At 40.2% G+C, this 23,194-nt stretch overlaps 1 protein-coding gene across 1 annotated transcript in view; it reads left to right on the top strand.

The window, feature by feature from the left end:
* Positions 1-23,194, top strand: part of pou6f2 (POU class 6 homeobox 2) — a 72,104-nt gene that overhangs the window by 6,144 nt on the left and 42,766 nt on the right. Inside the window, 3 exon segments of the mRNA XM_070928461.1 lie at positions 785-972; positions 15,591-15,688; positions 20,822-21,041. Coding sequence (XP_070784562.1) covers positions 785-972; positions 15,591-15,688; positions 20,822-21,041 — 506 coding nt within the window.

Genomic DNA, 23,194 nt, shown 5'->3' with positions numbered 1-23,194 from the left:
TGTTTTTGTATTTTTAAACAGTGTTTCAGTTTATCTCAAAGTTCTTAATTTTTCACTTTGCTGAATTTTTTCTATTCCAAGATGTTCAGACAGATAATACTCTAATCTCTAATCTCTACTCTAATCATGTAGATGCTGTTCATTCTTGTTTCTAAGTGCTGACAAAACATGAAAATAATTGGGAGAAAAATTTGGGAACATCAGTGACTTCATCTCTTGTTTAAATCAGGCTTTAAGTTCATGTTGCCTCACACTCCGCTGCAAGATGTCACCTCTGATCTCACTTTCTGTCCCCAACTATGTGAAAATTGATATAATCACTGGTGTGTATTTTCACTCATATCTTTAGATGTAGAATTAAATTTATTTCATTTATTTATCAGTGCACAGCTCATGGACCCCTTTGTTAGACTGCTGTCAGCTTAGTGTTAGCTGAAGATGAGGCACATGTCAGGTCGTAATGAGCCCTTGGAGATGGATGTATCACCGTTTTAGGACTGCAGGATATAATGGTAAAGCCACGCGATCCGTAACAGTTCTTCACCAGGCAGCAGCCGGCAGTATCAGCGGGGTAGCACCAGCCTCAGATAAAAGAGAGCGCTGGAGAGGGAGGGAGCAGGAGAGAGAGGGAGAGTGATGAGTGAGCAATAGAAAGGAGAAGCTGTGTAGAGAGAGTGAGTAGAGACATAGAGAAGGAGCCGGTGAGGGTGAGACGCTGAAGCACATCTAACCAGGGGTGTTTTCTCTTTTTTTTCTCCTCCCTGTTTCCCACCTGGGCTCCCAGCTCCCTCCAGGATCCGATGATTACAGGGCAGCTGAGCAAGCCGCTGCTCTCCCTGCGCAGCGACATGAGCGCGGCAGAACTCCGGGCGGACGACAAAGCGGCAACCCCAGACAGCGATCTGAACGACGAGCCCCTGCTCCTGCCCTCCGAGGCCACGGACAGAGAGGGCACTCCCAACAAGCTGTACGGTAAGTCGGCTCACGCCTCCCGTTTGTCCTTTCTCCTTCATAAAGCTGCTGGCTGAGGTCTGTTTCAGGCAGCGGTTAGGTGGAAACAGAGGGCTTCCAGTGCTGGGACAGGTGTCAGCAGTGTCAGGCAGCAAACTAAGTTTAAGTGCAATGAGCAAGTAGATGTTTGGCTCTTTTAAAGCTTGGATATCTTTATTAGGAAATTGTATTTAATGTAATTTCTGTGTGTTGAGATGTTTCCATGCACCTTCAGACTTTCAGACGTCTTTCATATAAAAGCAGTTTATTTTTGTGGTTGACAGTCTGGTTAGTTGAAAGTGTATTGACAACACAACAGGTAATAATACTGCAGTTCCTTTTGAAGATTTGGTACATTTTTATTGTACTCCCTGTATTAAATACTTAACAAAAGCATTAGTGGATAATGTTGATGCTTTGTTACTGTTGTGTATAATGTATTTTTTATGGCAACATCTTTGCATGACTCTCCTTTATGAAAAATGTATTTAAAAGTTTAACTGACCCTTAAAAATCTAATTTTACCTGACAGGGTATTTTGCTTAAACCCCACCTTCACAACTCTGGTGGTGTTTGGTAATATTATGCACTTTTTCCTTAATTCAAATGGAGACTGTTATATTTGTCATTTGGACATTGTTAGAAATAAAAGCAAATTACGCAGATAAATAATAAGTTAGTGCTGAGTGAAATTAAGTGTCAATGTCAAATATGGTATCTATCATCAGCACATCAGATATAACATTATTGTTTCTAGATTATTGCAGAGGCTTATCTTCTTACAGTTATCTATTTTCAGTTTATTCTCTTAGCATCTTCAGTTGCAAATTATCTTCAAAATTAGCCAATTGCTATATCAGCATGCCTCATTATTTTTGCAGTTATCTCATTAATTGAGTGTTCACACTCTATTTTGGTATATTGCCTAAATCAGTGTGTGTGTGTGTGTGTGTTTTTATTACAAGCTGTTTCAGTCATGTGGACTAATTCAATCACTGGGCCTCGTTACGTATCAATAAGCATAATCATATAAATTACCATTTTAGCAAATTTTCTAATTATTTGTTGTAATGAGAAAGGTAATGTAGCCCTAAAGTTTTTTTTCTTTTCTCATTAGAAAGAGTTTATAATCATATTCAGAAATAATTACAAACTGAATATTTGTATTTACATCAAACTGCAGTGTCCAGTAACTGCAGATTTAACAGATTTGTCCTTGTGGAGAGAGTTAAAGAGTTTAAACTTGAATTTATATATTTTATTTCAAGGAAATGATGTGCTCTCATCCTTAGCATTTGTGAAATTTAACCATGTCCACTAAACAAATTATTTCCAAGACTTTGTTTTTATTTGCCTAATTTCAGTAGAAAGCTTTATAAAAGAGACCTTTGTAAATATTGTGCAAAACAAATCTAACAGACTTCCTATAAAGAACTGATTTGCTTAACTTATCCTCATCATTTACACTTTTTGGCGAGTTTTAATAGCATTTGTTTTTTTTATGTGGATGCAAGGTGGCAAGTGACAAAAATCCCTCTCTAATGGCTTCAGATTTTGAATATTTATACAAACTCTCTTGTCTCCTCTGCTTGTGATGGTCTGTTTGTCTGTTTTTCTATTTCTGAAAGTTAAACTGTGTGTTTATTTGTGTTCGTGCATCCCTTAGTGTGTATGTGTGTGAGATTTTGGCTTATAATTGTTTTATAGCTGGTTATGAATTTATACTGCAGCAAACAGCGGATATATTTTGTTTTTCAAGATTTTAATGAGAGTTGTTAATGGTATATCAGCATGTCTGGATCTCTGTCAGTCTGTGTGTGTTTCCTGGGAAGTGGCAGAGAGTATAGCATAGTGCCTATATACTAAGCTTGCCAAACATTTGTGAACGAAATAAAATCTGAATTTTGGGGAGGGATGGCCAAATATTACTCTCAGACCTAATCAGTGAGAGTTCAGCTGTCTTTGAAATCCTTGTTTCAAGAAGAAGCCGAGGCTAGAGTCTTCCAAACAAGGACTGTGTACTGCAGGATTTGTCTCAGAAGTGTTGCAATTTAGTTTAATAAGCATCAAGTCTATCTCTTCGTTTCTGATCAGTCTCTATCTGACTCCTCTCCTGCTTCTCACTCTACTTTTTGCTTCTCTTGTGCACGTACACTAAAATGCTAAATTCTTTACTGTTTATTTCTATTTGAAGCTGTTTTAGTTTTACATAACTAATGCACCCTCAATGAGAAATTACTTAGGAGAAACATGCAAGTAAGGTTTTGTAGAATATTTTTTGAGTCTATTTTGTGCTTGGTGTTCCCTGATGGCGTGTCTTCATACTGCATGTGGTCAAAGCCACTCCAGTGTAACTTGTGAATTTTGGGGGGGATGGTTTCTCTCTGCCTGGTGGCGGAGCCCTGGGCTGTGCCAGCGGCAGGTTGGGTTTGGGAAAAGCTGCCCACATGACCTGTCAGAGAGAAAGGCAGGGACTGACGAGGAGACGGAGAACAGTCGCGTCTACTACTGGGGGAGATAGGAAGGAAGAAGAAGAGAGAGTGGGGGGTTGAAGAAGAGAGTCTCACTCAGCATCTTTTTATACATTTCCTTAAATGTTACCAAACAGAAGGGAAAGGTATGGTGATGGGGTTGGTCACTCAAATTTTTTTACTCAGTCAAGAATTAGGAAGGTCGTCTCCTTGTTGCAAAGACTATTTCGTTTGGTATTTAGTGGAAGTTTGAGTGAACATTTAGGAAACTTTTACATTTTAACTGCTGGATTATATTACCTGCTTTGAGTTGAGTCGGGTCTATGAAGCCTTTCCAAAATCAATTGAGGGTAACACATGTGGCCATAAAGGTAAAAGCAAAAGCTAGTTGACATTTTGAGGATATTCTATTTCCACACCTTGAGGAGTAATGTATCTGAAGGTATTTTTTAACCTTTGAATAGCTAATCAATTTCATTTTAGGCAGTAATTATGATCTTCAGGTTTGATACATCGGTTGAATGTTATGTTGTAGTTATTTGAGCCACATTCGCTTGTGTTTGCAGTGAACTCTCATGGTTGCAGGGACATTGTATAAGGTTTGCAATTGTTACCACTCTATTATCAACATGAATGCCACAATCCTGAATTGGGCCTTTAACATAGGCCTTATTCATTCAGTAGTTTTCTTTATGTGGTTCTGAACTGTGCAGAAGCCACAATATTAAGATTGTTCCCTTTTACTTGCGGTGAAGAAGCAAGAGGTAAAAGAATACTTTGGATTCCTCTGTTTCAGAATATAGAAAAGTGAAAACTTTGTTCTGTTATTTTGCATAATCTCTCTGATAGAATGCTCCAATTTCATGATTGACAGTTGCACACAAACCAACACACTTATCACATGCACAAAATAACAGCACACACCAATAGTTTCAAGGAAATGCAAATCATGTTGAGACTTAATTTGCTCCCCTAGAATTCAAGTATTACTGTATCTATTGTGTCAACAGAACAAAAAAGATCTTAAATGCAGAGAAACTGAAGACATCTTTAGTTTAGTTTAGAGTAGTTTTATTAAATGCACACACAGTGTATTCATAACACAGATAGCACAACGTGTGCATCTCTTGAATCATGATGGAAACTTTTGTGAAGACTAATTAGTTATATACTCCCAGAAAATATATTTAGTGTATAAGATCTCTTGTCGCTGGGGCTTTTTTGTACAAAAGGTGTGATAAATATGCAACCCTGTACCTTACTGTATTACTGGCAGTGTACATCCATATACATATTTTAGACTGACAATATTGAACAGTTTTCAATCATCATTGCTGCAAAATGTTCACCCTATGAACTTTGATATCACTTGCTGTCTTCATTGTGCTGTGCTTACATGGGCCACATATGTGTTTTCATATTTAGAGAGCCTACCACAACTTTTCTTACCTACAAAGTTGATGTATGACTTAAGTTTTAGTGCCTTAATACCGTGTGTAAGAGTTTGTGCTAGTATGAGAGGGAGAAGTCAGTGGGAGACAAAGACAGTAGCGGTCATGTTTGTCTACAGTAAATTGTCCACCTTCTACACCCACCACATGCTTACTGCAGTGGTGAAAGGGTCGTTCTCCTCCTAAAAGCTTGCCTGTGCAAATAGTCTTCCACTTCAGCTAACAGGGGCTACGAGGCACCACAAACATCCTGCCGCCTTGTATTTATTCCAAGTAGAAGTGGACATTAGGTGGGAAAGCTGTGGTTTGTAGGGCAAGCAATTTTTTCAAAGGACAAGATGGTGTTGGATGCGTACAGTTTCTGTCTTCTCTTCTCAAGCAAATCTCCCCCTTTCAGACATCAACAGACAAGATAATAAGACACTCAGAGCACAATTCCGTATTATATTCAGCAACCAAAGGCTCATCTCTTGTCAGTTTGCATTTACTCTCCCAAGGATGTGACGCTTCTATCATCATGCTGTCAAAGAGAGCCAGGCTGGAACGACAGGAGCACTCATTTCATACACTTACTGTCTACATGAAATGGTCTGCACTTATACGGATTCTGCCAAAATGGTGGAACATTTTCACAAAGGTCACCTAGAGACCCCCCTCCCCAAAATGAATGTTTCATTGATTCCTGGTATTGGAGGTCATTCAGAACAAAAAGTCCACATCGAATGGCACATCTGCTGTAATGCTGCACCTCGCTTTCATGCATTTCCAGGCTTATTAGGCTTCACTTACAATCAGATTGTACACTGGATTAGTGAAATTAATTTCATCTGGACTATTCATGGACTAGTCCCCCACACAGTACCGTCTTTATTTTGGGGAATACTTTATAGCAGTACTTCTCTTTAAGTGTAGCTTAAAACAATTTTTACAATGTGAAAGTTTCATCAACCATGTTTTTATTTAGTGGATGTGCATTGCGGATTTTGGGTTTAACCATGTTTTGTTCCAGTTTCATAATTCCACCTGGGTTTTTTATCTAGTATTTAACTTACATGACCAAATTCAGTTTACTGAAAGTTGAAGATGTCACTTTGCATATTAAATTTGTTTGATTTTTGAGTGTGCTGTTGGTAGACACTATTGTTTCACAATGCAGTACACATAAGAAAAGATGGAGCCACTCACAGTCTCAAAAAATGTAAAGTAATAGTTGACAGTGGTGAGACAGCTTCAAGAATACCTGGAAAGCACATAAGAGTATTGGGACTAAAATTTTTCTTTCTCTTTGTTAAGTTCCAAATTTACATTTTCTGTTCATTAACATACTTAATGCCTACTTCATAGAATTATTATATAATGTAGATACAGGACAAAACCACTGTCTTTTGTGCAAAATTCTCTTTTGCATTTGCAAATTCATACACATATGTAGACACACAAAGAGCCGCACACACACACTGCTGGAGGCACGAGTTCTTATTATTTTTGTGTAATCAGCTTAGTGAGCAGGATGCATGGTGGGATAGGCTGCTTGCTGATGCAAAGAGCCTCGTAATGTTGTGTGGTGAGGTTAAGTAATAAAGTGGCGCAAACCCAGCGCTGAATGGGCCACGCTGAGTAAATAAGAGTGGATAAAGGAGACCGAGGGAGAACAAGTCTCTCCCCAGGAGGTGGATCTCATTATGGGGATTTCAGCTGTCTGCGCAAACTTGAAAACAAGCTTAATGCATGCCTATAAAGCAGGTGTAATACATTTGCTAATATGCCCGCAGCGCCCATGACTACAGCAACACCATCACTGCGTGGCATGGAGGACAGGGAGGATGAGCACAAGGCGGACTTGTTGTTTTCGATGCAAACAGCAGCAAAGGTCATCAGGTTTCACGGATGCTTGGTTATGCAGAAATGACTTTGAGCAACACACAGAACTTCAAAATAACTGACAATATAATTCCCCCTGTTGTTTGTATATTTAAAGTTAAGAAGGTTATTTTTGCCTTGACTAGAAAGTATTCCAAAGAAAAGCGCATTACAAATTCTATGGATGTATAGCTGTGGAGAAAATAAATTGAATTTCAATATGCATTTATTTTAGTTATGCACTTTCTTTAAGTTGGGAAATAATTTAAAAAAAAACGTATATGTTGTGTTGCACGCGCTCCACAACCAATATCAATAAACCTTTCATGTAGAGCTAACAAAGAGGCATCACATCTCCTGGCATGGACACGGTTGGTGTTGTTGAGATGTAATTGAAGCTGCAAGGGTCACATTTTCGGAATAGAAATTACAGTCTTGTCTTTGACTTGTGTGGCGTGAACCAGAGATGCATCCCACAGCCCTTGTGTCCTTCACAAGCCTTTATTATTTATAACGCTCGCTCTTTGAGCAATGACCAGTACTAATGCATAACCTTCTGTCCTTCTGGCTGATTCGCTTCCTTTGAAACCAAAGATTGAGGCAGGAGAAGTGGGTGTATGGTGGATGAGGCAGGGGTGTGGGCGGGCGGATGGGGAGGGGGGGCTAGTATAGGGCAGTGGAGATCCAGGCTATCGAGAAGTTATTATGTTTTTTCCCTTTATATCTGAGGATGTGGAATAACACTGTGATGATTCTTTTCTCCAGAATAGAGTTATGTGCTTCAAAGCAATACTATTTCCTGACGTCCCTCCTTCCACTATTTGTCTGCTCCAAAAGAATAATGTGCTGGGAGGGGTGGGGTGGGGTAGGATGTCTTTTAGCTACATGATTATTTGCTTGTTTCTACCTTTACCCACTCAGTTCTGTAAATATCACTGCAACAGAGGAACATAGTAACAACTAATACAGTACTTTTCTTAGATAAACTAATTTCTAGATCAACTCTGTTTAGCTCAGGTTCAGTGGAGGTACGATATACTCTAGTGCAGCTTGTATCACCTGATGTTATCCTATAGTGATTGAGCCTGTGCTGCAGCGCTGGTGTGATCCATTGTTATTATACCTCTATGACAGAAGGAACGGGTGAGGAGGGGGGAGGAGAGGAGGCTTTGAGGGGCAAGGGGTAGAAAGTGGGACATAGGCAGCATTAGTGCCGGATAGCCTGGGGGGCCCAGGCTGATGTGTCAGGCATGACATGTGGGTGTCTAGCCTCCCCACACACACACACACACACTCACTCCGCACTGGACTGCCCTCACACCCCACTGGCTACTTCTAAATGTCCTGCAGTTGACCAGATGCAACGCAGGATGGACAAATAATTCCAAAATATTCTGTTTTTAACGTGATTACAGTTTGAAGATACTAGTTTGAAGGTCAACTGCAATTTAGTTTATTTTTATTATCAATTAATCTGTTGATTGTATTTTTGATCAAACATTAATTCTACTAAATGTTGAAAGATTGTCAAAAATGTCCATCCGAACTTTCCAGAGCTGAAAGTGATATTGCTTAATTTCAAACAATACAAAACTAAAAGATATTTGATTTGCAATGATGTAAAACAGATAATCCTCATATTTAAGAAACTGGAACCAGTAAATGTTTGACATTTGATTTGACAAATAACGAATTATTATTTGATAGGAAAAACTGCTCTTGATTAATCAAGACATTAATAGTGACAAATGTACATCACTATTTCCAAAAAAAACCCAAGGTGATGTCTTCAAAGGTCTTGCTTTGTCCGACCAACAGTCCAAAACTCAAATGTGTTCACTTTAAATGATATAAAACAGCGAAAAGCAGCAAATGCTCACATTATAGAAGCTGGAACCAAACATAGTTTGGCATTTTTCCTTGAAAATTAAATTAATAGGCTATCAAAAACAATTAATTTTCAGTTGATCAACTAACTGATTGATAGTCATTTCAACTCTAGTCATTAGATAAGGATCATACGGAGCCTTGGGTTTATACACAGTATAGTATGTAGAAAGATGTACTACACAGAGTGAGAGGAAGGCCTTTATTCAGCACAGGTTTGCCGGCTGCCGGCAGCAGAATCCTATTTACAGCAAATATCATTTAAGTAATTTAGGAGGAGGAGCAGTGGTGAAACAGGCATCTCCTAAAAGGCTTACAGCTCTCTAAAGCTAGTCTTCATCTCAGCGTCCTGCTTTCGCTGATGGCTGTAAAAGGATGAAGAATAATTTGAATTGTTATTTGCCTCTTTCAACCCTGAGCTAATCAGGTTGACATTGCTTTGGGAATGAGGAGAGCGCACCATAACAGATGTGCTCATGTGCAAAGTGTCCCAAGTCCCCTGTGAGGATGCAACACAAAAGCCCTCTTCTCCCCTCCCTCCCTCCTCCTCCTCCTCCTCCTCCATCCCTCTTCCCTTCTCCATCCTCCTCTCTGCATCACACCATCTCTCCTTCTTGACCTTTGAAATGGGCATTGCCTCTTCTCACCAATTTGCCTCCCTCTGGTCCCTCTCGTGCTTGTGCTGCTTCCATCTCCACTCCAGCATCAAGGGAGAGACAGGTAAGAGCTGGAGCAGAGCACTCTCATGTCAAAGAGCCTTTTGGTGAAGACCTGTGGCCACAAGTGAGAGCATAAGTGTTGGAGCACAGGGTCCTCACTGCTTTAAGCATTGTTTGCATGCATATTCTCCACCTATTCATCAGAAACTGGGTGCTTGCTCTTACAAACTGAAGTGTACTATTTTCTGTTGTTTACATCTAAAACCTCCAGCCAGTGGAGACATCTATTACACCATTGCATCCATTTCCTCTCTGCCTGCCCTTCTTCTTCTTCTTCTGTCCTCTGAGTCCTCCCTCCTCTGCTTGTGGCTTAACAATCACCTCAGAAATAGTCACAGAACTGCTGAGGTGTAAAATCCTTTCTGTTCGGCACACTCCACGGCACCACCTCCTATGTAATTCCTTAACTCCATAATTCCACTTTGTGCCAGAATAATGAATGAGATAGATTTTTTTTCTCGCCTGTAAGGTCTACGCCCTTGTGCGATGAGGAATCAGGCTTTAATGTTGGGGGCCCGGAGAGATTGCCGTGGCCTCTTCTCCCTCTTGCCCTGCGCTGGGCTCTTAATTAAGGAAATGACAGCTCTCCTAGCAGCAGCAGTGGCCATAATGTAGCTAATAGTGTTACAGGCAGCCACTCAAAAGTCAGTCTCTGGTGATTTTCTATCCCCAGAAACACTATTGAGCTATCCTTAGCAGCTTCTCCACCCTGGCCTGTAAACAGAGTATTACTTTCCTGCCGGCCCAGAGGGAGCCATCTGACTAAGAGCACCTGGAGTTATTGGCAGCAGATTATGCCCTGTGTTATTGTTGAGGGCTTTGGTGGGAGTAATGAAACACTGAGCTAAATCACTGGTGATTTTGGCTCTCTTGCATTCTACAAGGAGTTAAGTAAATCTCTGTAAAGCTGCTCTCTTCCATACAGCACCATGCCTTGTATGTTTGTACTTTATTTCCAGGCTGCTTTAGATTGAAAAATGAAAGTGAAATGATCTGTCACTCTACATTTCTTTCTCTCTCAACTGTCCCTGCAAAGCCACATCAACTTTCCAAGCGGTATTAACAAAATCAATGGTCAAACAATCTGGGACAATTGGTTGTGTATTGATGGAATTAAACCTCGTGTATGATGTGGCTTGTTGTTTATCTGGGCCCATCCTTTACGCTTCAACAGCCCACAGATCGCTGTAAATGCTCTGAATCAACAGCACAACACACATTTGATGATGAAAATCATATTACTGTGCATGTTTTAGTGCTATAATTACCTCTACTTCAATAATCCAATTTATCATAACAATTAAGAATGTAATTAACTTATAATCTTCAGTCTTTTTAAATGTGTTCACATGTGAAATTATTTTCCACGGATTAGATTTCAGCTGCAAAATGATTGACACCATCTTAATAGCGAACACATGCACTCAGCCAGACATTTTCAAAAGGACCATTATAAAAATGGGGGTTGGCTGTTCATTCTGAATAGTCTGAATCGTTACCAGCCCTCTCTCGTACGTTTGACAACTTACATAATGCATTTCCACTAAAATAAGCTTAAGTGTTAAAGCTTCTTTTATGGGCAAAAATTGATTCATGAATGCACTGAGGCGAAAGCTAACATGAACACAAAGCTTTCAATAACACCCATTTTATTCAGACTGTCAATGTATGAAGCGGTTGCATTAGACAAGGTGGCGTGCTGATTGCTTTATGAAATCCAGGCTGATTGTTTTGTGGTGTAGTCCTTGGGGCACCCTGCATTAAGACAGGCCGAATGAAGTCAAATAAATATAGCCCCCCACCCCCCCCCACCCCAACCACCCAACACACACACACACAGCACAGAGAGACCTTCTGCCTTGTGTGGCATTGAAAGTCGCTCTCCAGTGGCCACTTTGGTGATCAATGAAAGAGAATTTATATAGCGGTGGCTATTGGCAATATTTCCATGACATAAGTCACATGCAATTGCACTCTGTTCCCTGTAATAAATATAATTATTTCACTTACATAAAAAAAACATTTTCACTGAAAATATCTTCATGTCACTATCAGTATGAGAGTGGAATTTATACAACTTGTTTCATGTAATTAAATTCATCCTCTTACTTTACATCAAGTGCATAAAGAACATACATGTATGTACAGTATACTGTAGCGCTAAAGAGTGTTTTTGTTATTCAGAATGAAGATGTGATTTAAGGGTCTTTAAGAAATTAAACTGCTCAGAAAATTCAAGACAGAGGTGAAGACTGAATGTCCTCGAAATGTAAAGCTATGTTGAATGTGTATCGCCTGTTCCTTCATCCGTTTGGCCTCTTCTTTCATCTCTCCTCACATCAGTACATTCATGCATTCAATTTTTTTCCCACTGTGTAACCTGCGTATAATCACAGCATCAAAGGACTTTCTTTTTAGTAGAGTTTCTCTTTTTTCCCTGTGTATAGTATTAACCTCCATCTGGAAATCCATTTAGGAATCGTTCACATTGGATAAGTACATTTTTTTTAAAGAAAAGCAAAACGTGCAAAGATTCTAGTAATAAAAAAAGAATTGAAGATTGACTCTCTGGATATTTCTGCTGTCAGCTATTTAATTTTGTTAAAGAAATTACACAAATCCTTTGGGGGAAGATGTGCATGTGTATTTATTTATTATCGATTTTTTCCCCCTGCGATAAACGTGTTTACGTTACAGATATTTGCAAGGGGTTGAAGCTTTCTAAGTTATTGTGAAATGATGCAATGAAAGGCATCAAACAATCGTTATTCACAAAAGTCCCCCACACTGTTTATCAGATAGAATACATTATTCACAACCAATATCTTAACTACAGTCATGAGCCATACTGTGTGGAGCCTATTGATGATGTTATAAAGTCTCATTCCTTCATTATAGCTGAATACCTTCATTTAGTTAATTGGCTTTGTTATGATGACAACTTGATAATTCACTGGCATAAAAGTAGTTCAGTAGCACTGCTGGGTTATAATTATTGTTATCACAGTGTGGCACCTGCATTTAGAGAATTGCTTTTGAGATGGTTGGAAAGTTTGAGTTGCTGTAAATGAAAATCAGACGTTTCAAGTCTGCAGGAACAAAATTACTTCAATTTGATAACATCCAAAGTGAGAATTAACTGCTTAGAGACAGTACCTCCTAATGAAATCCAGTAGAAAATGCATGGCCTCGTAATATCCACTCCATACTGCAGATGATGATATTGTACTTTATATACATTATATTGACTCTAATACAGCCCCAGTCTTTCCTGCATGTTCAGATTCAATCTTAATTCCAGATACTGACTGCACACGGTGGGGCTGTGCACGACGTGATCCATTATGGGTGAAATAATTGGTGAAAGGGGACTGGCTTGTCAAAATATACACTGCGTTGCGAGGTTGATAAGCGAGAGGATGTGGACCTTCATCGAGAAGCAGGGCCAGCCAGCCAGAGGTAGAAACCAGCTAGAAAAGCAGGCTTCCCCTTGGGCTTTCACATCAACCATCAAATGCCTGAGGTTTGTTAGGTCATGCCATTCACCAATTATTTGGATTTTATGTAAAAATGAAATGATTTTAGTTGGCGGAAGGGAGTTTAAAATGTAATGCATAAATATTCTTGACAGGCAATGAGATCTTGCTGGCAAGGCTATTCAGTAGTTCGTTTTGTATGAAGCTTTTATAAAAGGACTAGAAACCACTGCATGCCCTGTATGTTTTACAAGAGAAAGCCTATTCATCAGTGAATAAAAAGACACAGTGCATCAGGGCTTTATTCTTTATTTAAAAGCTGTGATATTCCATTTAAGAAAATTGATCTTACAGTGGAAAAGTGATTACATTTTTTAAATTCATTGCCAACATTGTGTGGTTTAACGAGGTTGTATGGCCTTCAAAAGTGTTTCACTTGGTTCCACTTTTTTTCAGGGGAAGAGCTGTATGAAGACAAAGAATCAATAAAACATTTTTCTTCACACATTGTGAGGGTTTTTGTTTCATACATTCAAAACAGAGTCATGCTTATTTAATTACCAATGGCACGTAACCTTTTTGTAAATGATCACATTGGTGTTTTTTGATTACATTTTGTTGTGCTTTTTGACAACTATGAATAATAGGAGTTCCAGGCACCTGTCTGTATTTTAATAAAGCCAAGCATTTCAAATCTCAATCAGAAGTAGAAGGTTACTCATGCTTATTTGAGAGAATGCAACAAAATAGCTTCATTCACCACATGTTGTGTAGTTTCTTAATAACTCTACAATACATTTAACACTTACAGTAGAAGTACAGTCCGTTTTGATAATGACAAAAGACACATTAAATCTGTGTTTTACACTTTTTTTCCAACTGAGCCACTCAAACCAGTGAGAAAAAGATGAAAATACAGAAATCTCTCAAGAGAAATAACCGAAACTGTTTTAACTTCAGCAGAACATGTTGTGTTCATGTAGGACGCCACCACTTGTAGTAAAAGGCCAATTGAGAAAATAGGTTTTCAGGGCCTTTAAACTAATGATGTGAAGCATTTCAGGGAAAAAAAACCCAATGCTTTCAGCGCTCTGTCACTAATTAATATATTGCAGTATGAGTATGGTGATTCAATTTATACTCAATCCAAGCGTGTTTAGAAATGACTGAATCGCAGTGACTGGTTATGATCAGAGAACGGACCAAAAAAAGTGGCTTTCTACCAACTCAAAAGTCAATCAGAGCAGAAAATCCAAGGAAGAAGATGGCACAGTACTGATGACACTTTGTCTCCAAAATGTTGGACAATGTAAAAATACACAAAAAAGACAATTTAATATAGATCTCTCCAAAGAAAAGGCTTAGATACCTCGGATAACAGCCTGAAGGTCAATCAAAGACAGCTGTGTTAACCCAGGTTAAGGCTAATGTTGTAAAACATGGCAGTTGGCATCAATAAAAGGCCTGAAGTTGTCGTTGGCTCAGAGATGAATGAGTGAGATGAATCAGTGAGTAGATGTTATCCGCTGTATTGACAGCCTGCCAGTAAGGGAACAGGGGTCCTTGTTTATAATAGCACATAGTTTTACCACATTTGGTTTCTGCCGCACTACACCCTCGCCTTTCACCAACTTATTCAAAAGACACTCATCCTATGAACCATGCTACAACCTCTTTTCAACTCATTAAAATCAGTGTAAGGTTGCTTTGTGTATTGTACCTTGTTTATAGGGTGTCAATTAGTTTTGTATTGTTTTTAGAGTGTGAACACAAAAATCACACTCAGAAAATTAATCTGAATGTTACTGTAGTTTCTTTTTTACCATTTGTCCATGTTCACAAGATTATTGTTTTGGTTTAAGTTTTCGCACATTCTTGCTTTAGTAAGATCTAAGTGCCTTTCACATTAAATTCGTCCAGAGGTGTTTGTTCTTTTACACGGGTACTCCCAGAAAATAAAAATAAAGTAATTGTTAGTCAGGTGGCACTGTATTTTTCTTCTGGACAGTCATTTTGGCGAAAGACATCTAAGAGACGTTTCATTTTTCTGACACTTCATTCTGCAAGATTTACTCGTCTTTGCACTCCACAAGCCTTTGTGTCAACATTGAGGCGTCATGCGATCTCGATATCATCAAGGTCAAAGGGTGAGGGTCAAAGCAGCCTTTCGGACCCTTTAGAGTCCACGCTCGGTGCACTGCTGAGAGATTCTGTGAGATAGGGATTGCTATGATATCCAATCGTTGGTGTCCTTTATTTTCCCTGCAGCCATCAGCAAGCTTATTATCATGTCCCTGTCTGCTCCGCTCCACTCTGCCCTCATAGCAAACAGGTCTAATTGTGTCTCGTAGCTGCAGGCTCAGAGCGGAGGGGGGAGTGGGTTTAGATGAGTGATACTCAGTGATGTAAATGGCTGAATAATATGGCCCCAGCGTTTGTGGTGGAGCTCTATCTCTCAGCGGTAATCTAGGCCATCGGGGACCCGCCAGTATGCATCATCCCCCATCAATGAGGCTCTCCGCTGGTTGGTAATTTATTCAGTGCTACAGCGGTTATTGATAAAGCACTTAAATACAAATTCCCCTCCTTTCCCAACTGCCCTCCTCTGCGTCTGTGTTGTAATATCTCAACATGGTCTGTGTTGTGTGTTTATCTACTTATATTGTCTGTGTTGATCTAAAGTGGGTTCTTTGTTGTCTCTCTTTCTTTCTACTTTTCCGCCTGTTGCTCTCCCAGGAGCTCGTGACGGTTCGGTTCAGTCTGACGCCAGCAGCAGTCCTTCCGAGCAGAGTCAACTGGGCCAGTCCCACCCAGGATACCCAATGGGTCCACAGGTGAGTGAGGGGATCTGAACCCAAGTTTAAAACACTCTGTCTCTTTAATCAGTGATAATGTGAACACTTTGAGTAAGCTAATATTTGTATCACTCCAATAACTCGAACTTGAGTTATGATGCTTGTACTCAGCTATAAAAGTCAAGCTTACAGAGGTCTGGAGAAATTTCCTGAAAAGAAAACTGGCATAACAAGATGTTAGACAAACAAAAATTAAAAGGGTTTGCGCTTTTGAACCCAGTCTTTTCAAGCTGCAGTGTCTGAAGTGTGTAGCCAAATAAAGCCAATAAACTGTTCTAAATCATAGGAAAAAGTGCTAAAGAAGCTATTCAGATGCAAAAACAATCAATTTATTATCTCCTGATCTGCCATTGTTGTTTGTCTGATAGCCCACTGAGTCACTGCCCTATTCTAACTGACTTCAGACCTCTAAAAACTACTAAGAATAATTGAACTGACTAAGGCAAAGGTTTTAACCACCTGCTCCACACGTAGAGGAGTCAAGAAGGAAGGCGACAGAGGTGACACCAGACATGATGGTGCAATACTTTCAACCAAACATGTTACGCTAAGTAGGTTAAAATATGACTGCAAAGTCAAAATGCCTTCCTCATCTCTCCTCAAATGACCTGTAGGTAATGTAGTAACAATGTGGAATGTATGAAATCAAAATTCACAACATTTTCAGCACTTTTGAGTTTCTATTCTTTCCTATGAACAATAACCACTGTTTGATTTGACTGTAGCAGTGTCGCACCGTAGTACGTATTAGTATCAGTGTGACTGTAATGATGGTAAATGATTGGACAAACTGGGGCCAGCTGCATGAGACGACTCTCTGATTGGTCAGCTTAGGCATCCTTCTTTTTCATGATGAGTCACTGGCTCAGTCTTGTTACATTCATATTCTTTCAGTGCATGTGGTGAGTGAAACAAAAAAAAACACCCTCTCTAAATGCTACACTGTGAATAATTTTCAGCTAAAATGTGAAACTGTGAAGTATTTTGTCATCACACATCATCTTTAAATGTAATTGAGTTGTGGCACTAATGAGCTGACAGTACAGGCCTTGTCAAAACAAGCAGGGGAGCAAAGAGCCCGAGCCTGCAGCCCTGTTAATAGCTCAATCAGGCATTGTCCTATCTGATTGGATTTATTGGCCTGGTGGCTCGGCTATGTTTAATGAACATCTATCTCATTAGTGTTGCTCAATGTCACCGCTTAACACACATACATACACACACAGAGCGTCAGGTTTCCTCCACCCTCTTTAATAAGGCCATTCTCCGTGCACTCAGTGTTACTCAATGGCAGTAAATCCTCATCAGGATAAACAAAAGAGGAAACATGAGAGGAGGAGAGCCGTTCAGTTTTGTTGGGCAGGTTTGTAGGGTGAGAAATCCCCAGTGAAAGAGTCAATCTGCTGCAAGTGAAGATAAAGAATGAGCTTAATTAAAAGCACTTTTCTGATTACAGATACCCTCACTGGTCAAAGCACTGTTTTGGTAATAGATAAGAAATAAACACAAAAAGGAAAGCATCTCCAGCAGGCAGCAGTTAGAGTCTGAGCCTCAGCAGGCGGCTCTCAACAGTCACCATCTAATATATTAATGCTGTCAGTACAGTCTCTGTGAAGCTAACACTTTTCAGAAACAAAGGCGCTCCGCATGCCATACCCAATTCTCTTGTTCCAGGATCAATATGTTTTGATAGATTCTCGCTCCAGAGCCGGATATTGTTCGAACAACCATTATCCGATGGTAGTTTACCCAACATGAATCCACCTTCCTTCTGTTTTCCACTCGCAGTTAGGATGACAAAAGTCTGCTATCTGGGTGATTATGGGCAATTTCTCAGTGCCAGAGCTGCCAAGCAGATAGAAGGGCCTATTCTCCCCTGATGGGCAGAGAGGCTGGGTACCACATCCAGTCCTGAGTGGGGCTGCTTCCCCATCCAGAGCCCAACACACACCCAGTCTGTGCATCTGTGTGGCCCCTAGGAGATCGCTTCTCAACATGCAGCTGTCAGGACTGCCAAGCACTGTACAGCAGCTTTCCAACAGCACCTATGGAGAGGAGGAGTGAGAGTATCAGGCGGAAAGGCAGAAGGTGAACTGCTTGTAAATCTCAATGAGTGATGCTGGGGATTCTCGTAGTAAAAGCTTGTTGTGTGGGTTGAGTTGAGCTAATTATGTTCATGCTAAATTTATTCTTATCTCTGATTTTATCTCTGATGTGTGCATATATGGTGTTCTCACCCCAGATCAAGATCATAATCAGTCTTAAACTGGCACAGCAAACAGCCTAAAGACTAAGAGCTCTTGCTTGCTTTAAAGAAATATCCAAAGAGCTTTCTCTCTGCAGCTGCCTGCATGTCTAACAGCTGCCTGTAATGATAAATAAACCAGGGCTACATCTGATAATTGCAGAATTGTCTTTTAATGTTATTCCCTTCTATGTGAGGCTGTCTTTGCTGTCAAGCCTGGCAATCTCATTTTGTTTGACTCGGGGATTAAATGTTCAAAGAGTTTCTTTGATTATATGCTGCTTCGATTCGAGATTACATTTAGTTTAAAATGCGAGATTAAACATATGTCACTTGCAGCTAACAAACGGGTTGCCTTTGTTATTGTCCTTTGAGGATTCCTTGAGCTCCCGAATTATTAATTCATTTTTTAAAGTTAATGGCAAATGTCATTTTGAATGCTCTCAGAAGCGTCAGATATTGTCATTTGTTATGCACTGTTGTTGTGCATCAAAGCAAATGTTGAAAAAGAGGAATCCTATACCGTGTGTGTGTGATTACTCCTGCCAGAAACAATCACCTCTCTGTGATTTTTTATTTTTTTAACAGCTTAGAAACACAAGCAGGTATTCATTTGTCTCTCAGTGCGGATATATCTCCCTGAGATCTCTCTGTGCTTTGTGGCTTTAAACCCACATGACCCCGTACCTCTTAAACTGTGATCGCATGTATGTCGGAGTGAGTGCAGGCGTTCTGCACCATGCAGGGTTATCACAGTGACACGCCTGTCACCCAGGAGCACCAGGCTTGGGAGTACGGTGGGGTCTTCGCACCAGTCAGCCCGCTCTGCATTCTGTGCAAGCTGCAGACACACCATGCAAAACAGAAGCAGATAGCTGACAATTGGAGTTAAAGGCTTGTGAACGTAAGTCACAGTGGAGGAGTCAACACAGTGCAGCCAGCCTCACCTAGCAACGTCTAAAGGCTGCTTTACTGTGGACCCAACACAAGCTGACAATGTACTTTTATTATTTTATTCCAAACAATTCAATTCAATGTTTAAACAGTAATTTTGTTGGATTTTGCAGCATCTTCAGTATCTCCTGTCTCGTACCTCCTGTGTAAATTCAGCTTGACGTGCTCAAACGCTGACATAATTTGAAAATGGTTTTATCAGAATGAATGAAATGTAAGATGTCATTCCCTGTGTATTCATGGAGATTTCAGCCATGGTACAAACCTTCCCACTTCTGGCTCAAAGCTCTTGATGAAAAATGTGTATTTCCAAACCCACTTCCTCAGAAAATACATTTGAAGAGATCTTCTACTGTGGAAAATATCTCAGAGCGATACTGCTGATAACATATCTTTTCCTTTATGGGTATGACTGCACAGATTCCACTTTAACTAATATGAATGAATGGATACATGAAGAGACGAAAGTGATGTGTTATATCCCTCATCAAAAGAGTGAAGTACTGCTACTCTTTAGAAAAGCACTGTGTATTTCAGGCACATTTCTGTGGTACCAGGGATTTGTTCAACGGGATGAAACATAAATCACTCTGCATCTCTGTGAAAGAAAAATTCTCAGCTCTTTCACAAAGATTGGATTTGATCTCTGTCAGTACCAACGGCAGTGTGTTTTGACTGTCAGTCTGTGACACAGCAAAGCACAGAATTCATCTGCAAAACAACTGCATTCATCAAAACACATTGATTAGTGATACACTTTGGTGACATCTGCTTTACTGCTTTACTTGTCTGAATTAAGCATCTCAGGATATAAAATGGTGTCTATATTCATCAACTAAATGTGATGATGATGATGATGATGATGATTACTCTGTATTTTACTTCTGTAAAGCAAATGTTCTGCAGCAAGCTCAAGTAATGTCAGGTGATAATTCTGCATTAACTCCTGGTCTCAAGTTTGATTATTTTATGTGATTTTTCATGTTTGCCATATTGTGATATATGCTGTTTTTGGAAAATATCCTTCTTAGTATTGTGGTAATGATTTCAACCATATCATCCAGGGTTACATACAGTTTTGGTTGATGCAGCAATATTTTACATTAATAGCATTCTAAATAGGAAAAAGGTGTTACTGAAAACCACTTCATTACCTAAATAAAATTGTATTCTTATTACAGCTACTTGTAAAACATTAGAGGATTAAGTCAAATCTTTAAGAGGAAACACTTTATGTTTAAAGTTTATTATTTAAAGTCACAGTGAAACGGAAGTTAGAGCGTCTTTAATTTCTGTAATGTGACGTATTTCTGCATGAAACTGAATATGTAGGCGAGGTTTAGTTAAATCGAATCCTTAACAAGTGATTGGATTGCTCTGCGTAGCTTGGTGAAAACTACAATGCGATTACGGAGATGTGGAGCTAGAGAGCTGCAGGGGACTGTTGGACTCCACACACTCCTCCCTCACCCATGTTGTTAGATCAGCAGGTTAAACGAACAAATTAGACCTCAACCACATTTTTAGTTTTCACACGTTTACCAGCTGAAATCCAAACACCCACCTCCTACTATGATATCACTCTGCTAGCCGTTGCTAGCTGTGTTTTTAAAAGGTGGCAGTTTGGGTTTGTGTATAAAATTTTGGACAGTAGAGAATTTACTTATTTATATAATTTTCTTTTGTGTACCTTTTATACCTCAAATATGGTCAAGTAATTTGAAGTAATCAAAAGTAATCACAATACAAAGGGCGTTTAGTCTTAATTTAGCTGACATAAGATGGACATTATATTACACACAACTACAAATATATTTTTGGTTATATGAAACACATTTAAAAAGAAACACTACCCACCTGCGATTATATAACCAATGGTGCTATGCATGTGCATTTTTGTGTGTGTGCTGCAGTCTCTCCTGGTGGCCCAGCAGCTGGCCAACGCAGTGGGCGGTGTGATGTCCGGGGCGGCACCAGGCATGAACCAGCCCATCCTCATCCCCTTCAATGCAGGCGGACACCTGGGCGGGCAGCAGGGCCTCGTTCTCTCCCTGCCCACAGCCAACATCCAGAGCCTGGTGGCTGCTGCTGCTGCAGGGGGCATCATGACACTCCCCCTCCAGAACCTGCAAGGTAAGACAGAAGGCCAAGTGGAAGTACAGCTATAGAAAAACTTGTTCCTTTGACAAAACAGGGTCAACATGATATCCCAGGACGAAAGTAGAAAATAATTCAGGTACTCTATAAAGCTGATGGTTGTTCTAAAAAGATATCGAAATTTAAAATCCACTGTCTCATGGTCATGTGACACTAAGTTTTTTCTGTATTATACACAGTGATTCACAGAACATGAGACACCAGGAACTACTAGTAATAAATACAACAAATATTGATCCAAACAAGAGTTTGTTGTACGTCCATTGTATGACATGGAGCACTTTTTGTTTTTTCTTTGATAAAAATGCTTTACAAAGCTTCTGACCAGGTAAGAATCCTTCAGGGGTTTGTATCCCAAAAAGCCGCTATCCGCAACTTGCCCGGAGGAACAACCGTATTAATTACAGGTCAACGTTTTGCAGTGCAGCGCAAAAGCACTTTATGCCTCTTTCCTGTGCATAAGAGTGCACTGTACTTCACTTTTTTATCTCTTTCCACCTCATCTGTCCATCCACATGGCTGTACTTATCCTTGCCTTTTAAACTTTAATGCCCAAGTGTTCTCTTTTGATCATAGTTGTAAATGGTTTTCATTTTAATGTTTAAAACATTGTCTCTTTTATACCATTAGATTGAGGGATGGATGGGGAAACCGTCAGTCATAAATCTTGGATGAGAGAGCTGCACTAATGTAAAAAGATGCCAGGCTACATGTAAAGCAGTGTGTTTTTAGGATGGAGATTACAATAATGCCAGTGCAGCACAAAGTGCAGAGAAGGCTCCCTTCATGTGGGGAAATGGATGGACAGATGCCCTGAGTGAGGAAATGTGGAGGTAGAGGCCTAATGGACACAAACATGCATAAATAACAGCAGCCATCGCTGTGGGCAGAGCTTTTAATAAACCCGCATCTATCCAGCGAGCCCTTCAATGTATCCATCAGTAGTGGACGATAATGGGCCCAGCAGGCCCGTCTGACTCACACTTCAACGGATCTTCCTTCTGGTGCGTGAGGGACAACCCACAGGCTTCAGTGATCTGATGAACTGATCGACAAACACATTGTCAGGGTGTCAGAACGCCAAAACAAACACCTCTCAGTCATCCGTATTGTCCACTGCTAAACAAACCAACAGACAGTCTGGAATCCAACGCACTGATAAAATTCCCCATCCATGAGAGATAACGAAAAAAACTGTTGTGGAGAAATGCCTCTGTGGCAGATCTTTTTTTAAGCGTGTGGACTGACAGACTGCCTGTTCGCACGTCCTCTTATCTGAAGGGGATGCATTGAAGGGACCTCCATGGAGAGAAAGTGACACAAGTCACGAGTGAAGCTAAATGTCTTGACTGTGTCCGGGCCCCTCTGGCCACGCGACGCTCCCCCACTCTCCCCTGTCTGAGTTCATCACAGCTCCGCTGAATGAGGCCTGCTGGCACAGCACCTCTGTCAGACAACTGCAACTCTAGCCTCTGCCCCCGCGTCCCCCTCACTCCCCCTCCCAGTCCCTACGGGTCTCCAGGCCTGATTAATCACACATATAATACTGCGCCGTGCTGTCGCCGGGGAGCAGTCAGCTCATTTCACGACCTCAGGAGCAAGTGTGCTTTACAGCACTCACGCTGCTTGCTAATTAGCGTCACATCAGACACAAGACAACTGTGCGGCACAGTAATGAGACTCCAGGAGGAGCCCAGCCAATGGCTGTGTTTAAATGTAATGAGGCGGCTAATGACCAACTAATAAGGCTGTTTGTCTTGGGGAATGGGCGGCTTAGGTTGGAGAAATTGTATTCTTTACATGAGAGCCGGCATGCTTGTAGTCTTTGTAAGAATTCAGCGTTTAATAGATATTTTCATATTAGATCAAAATTCGTTTTTTTCAGTCCAATTTGTTTTTGCATTTTGTACATTTTCATATTCAGCTTTAATGAGGGAAACTGAATGAAAAGACAAAATCAAAACAAACAGTAAAAACAGAGTCTTTGATCACACGTTTTGATCATGCTAATCAAAGCTGGCTCTGTAAGAATGAATGTTGACAGAAGGGAACCGGCTGGACTGCTGTGAGCTTTAGGAGGGCAGCTCTCTCAGACTGTGATGAATAACTATCACTGTAATGGGGTTGTG

Source organism: Enoplosus armatus, chromosome 21 (genome assembly GCF_043641665.1).
Source record: "Enoplosus armatus isolate fEnoArm2 chromosome 21, fEnoArm2.hap1, whole genome shotgun sequence".
NCBI lineage: Eukaryota > Metazoa > Chordata > Actinopteri > Centrarchiformes > Enoplosidae > Enoplosus > Enoplosus armatus.
The sequence above is the reverse complement of the archived record's forward strand: the minus strand, read 5'-3'. Positions and strand labels throughout refer to the sequence as shown.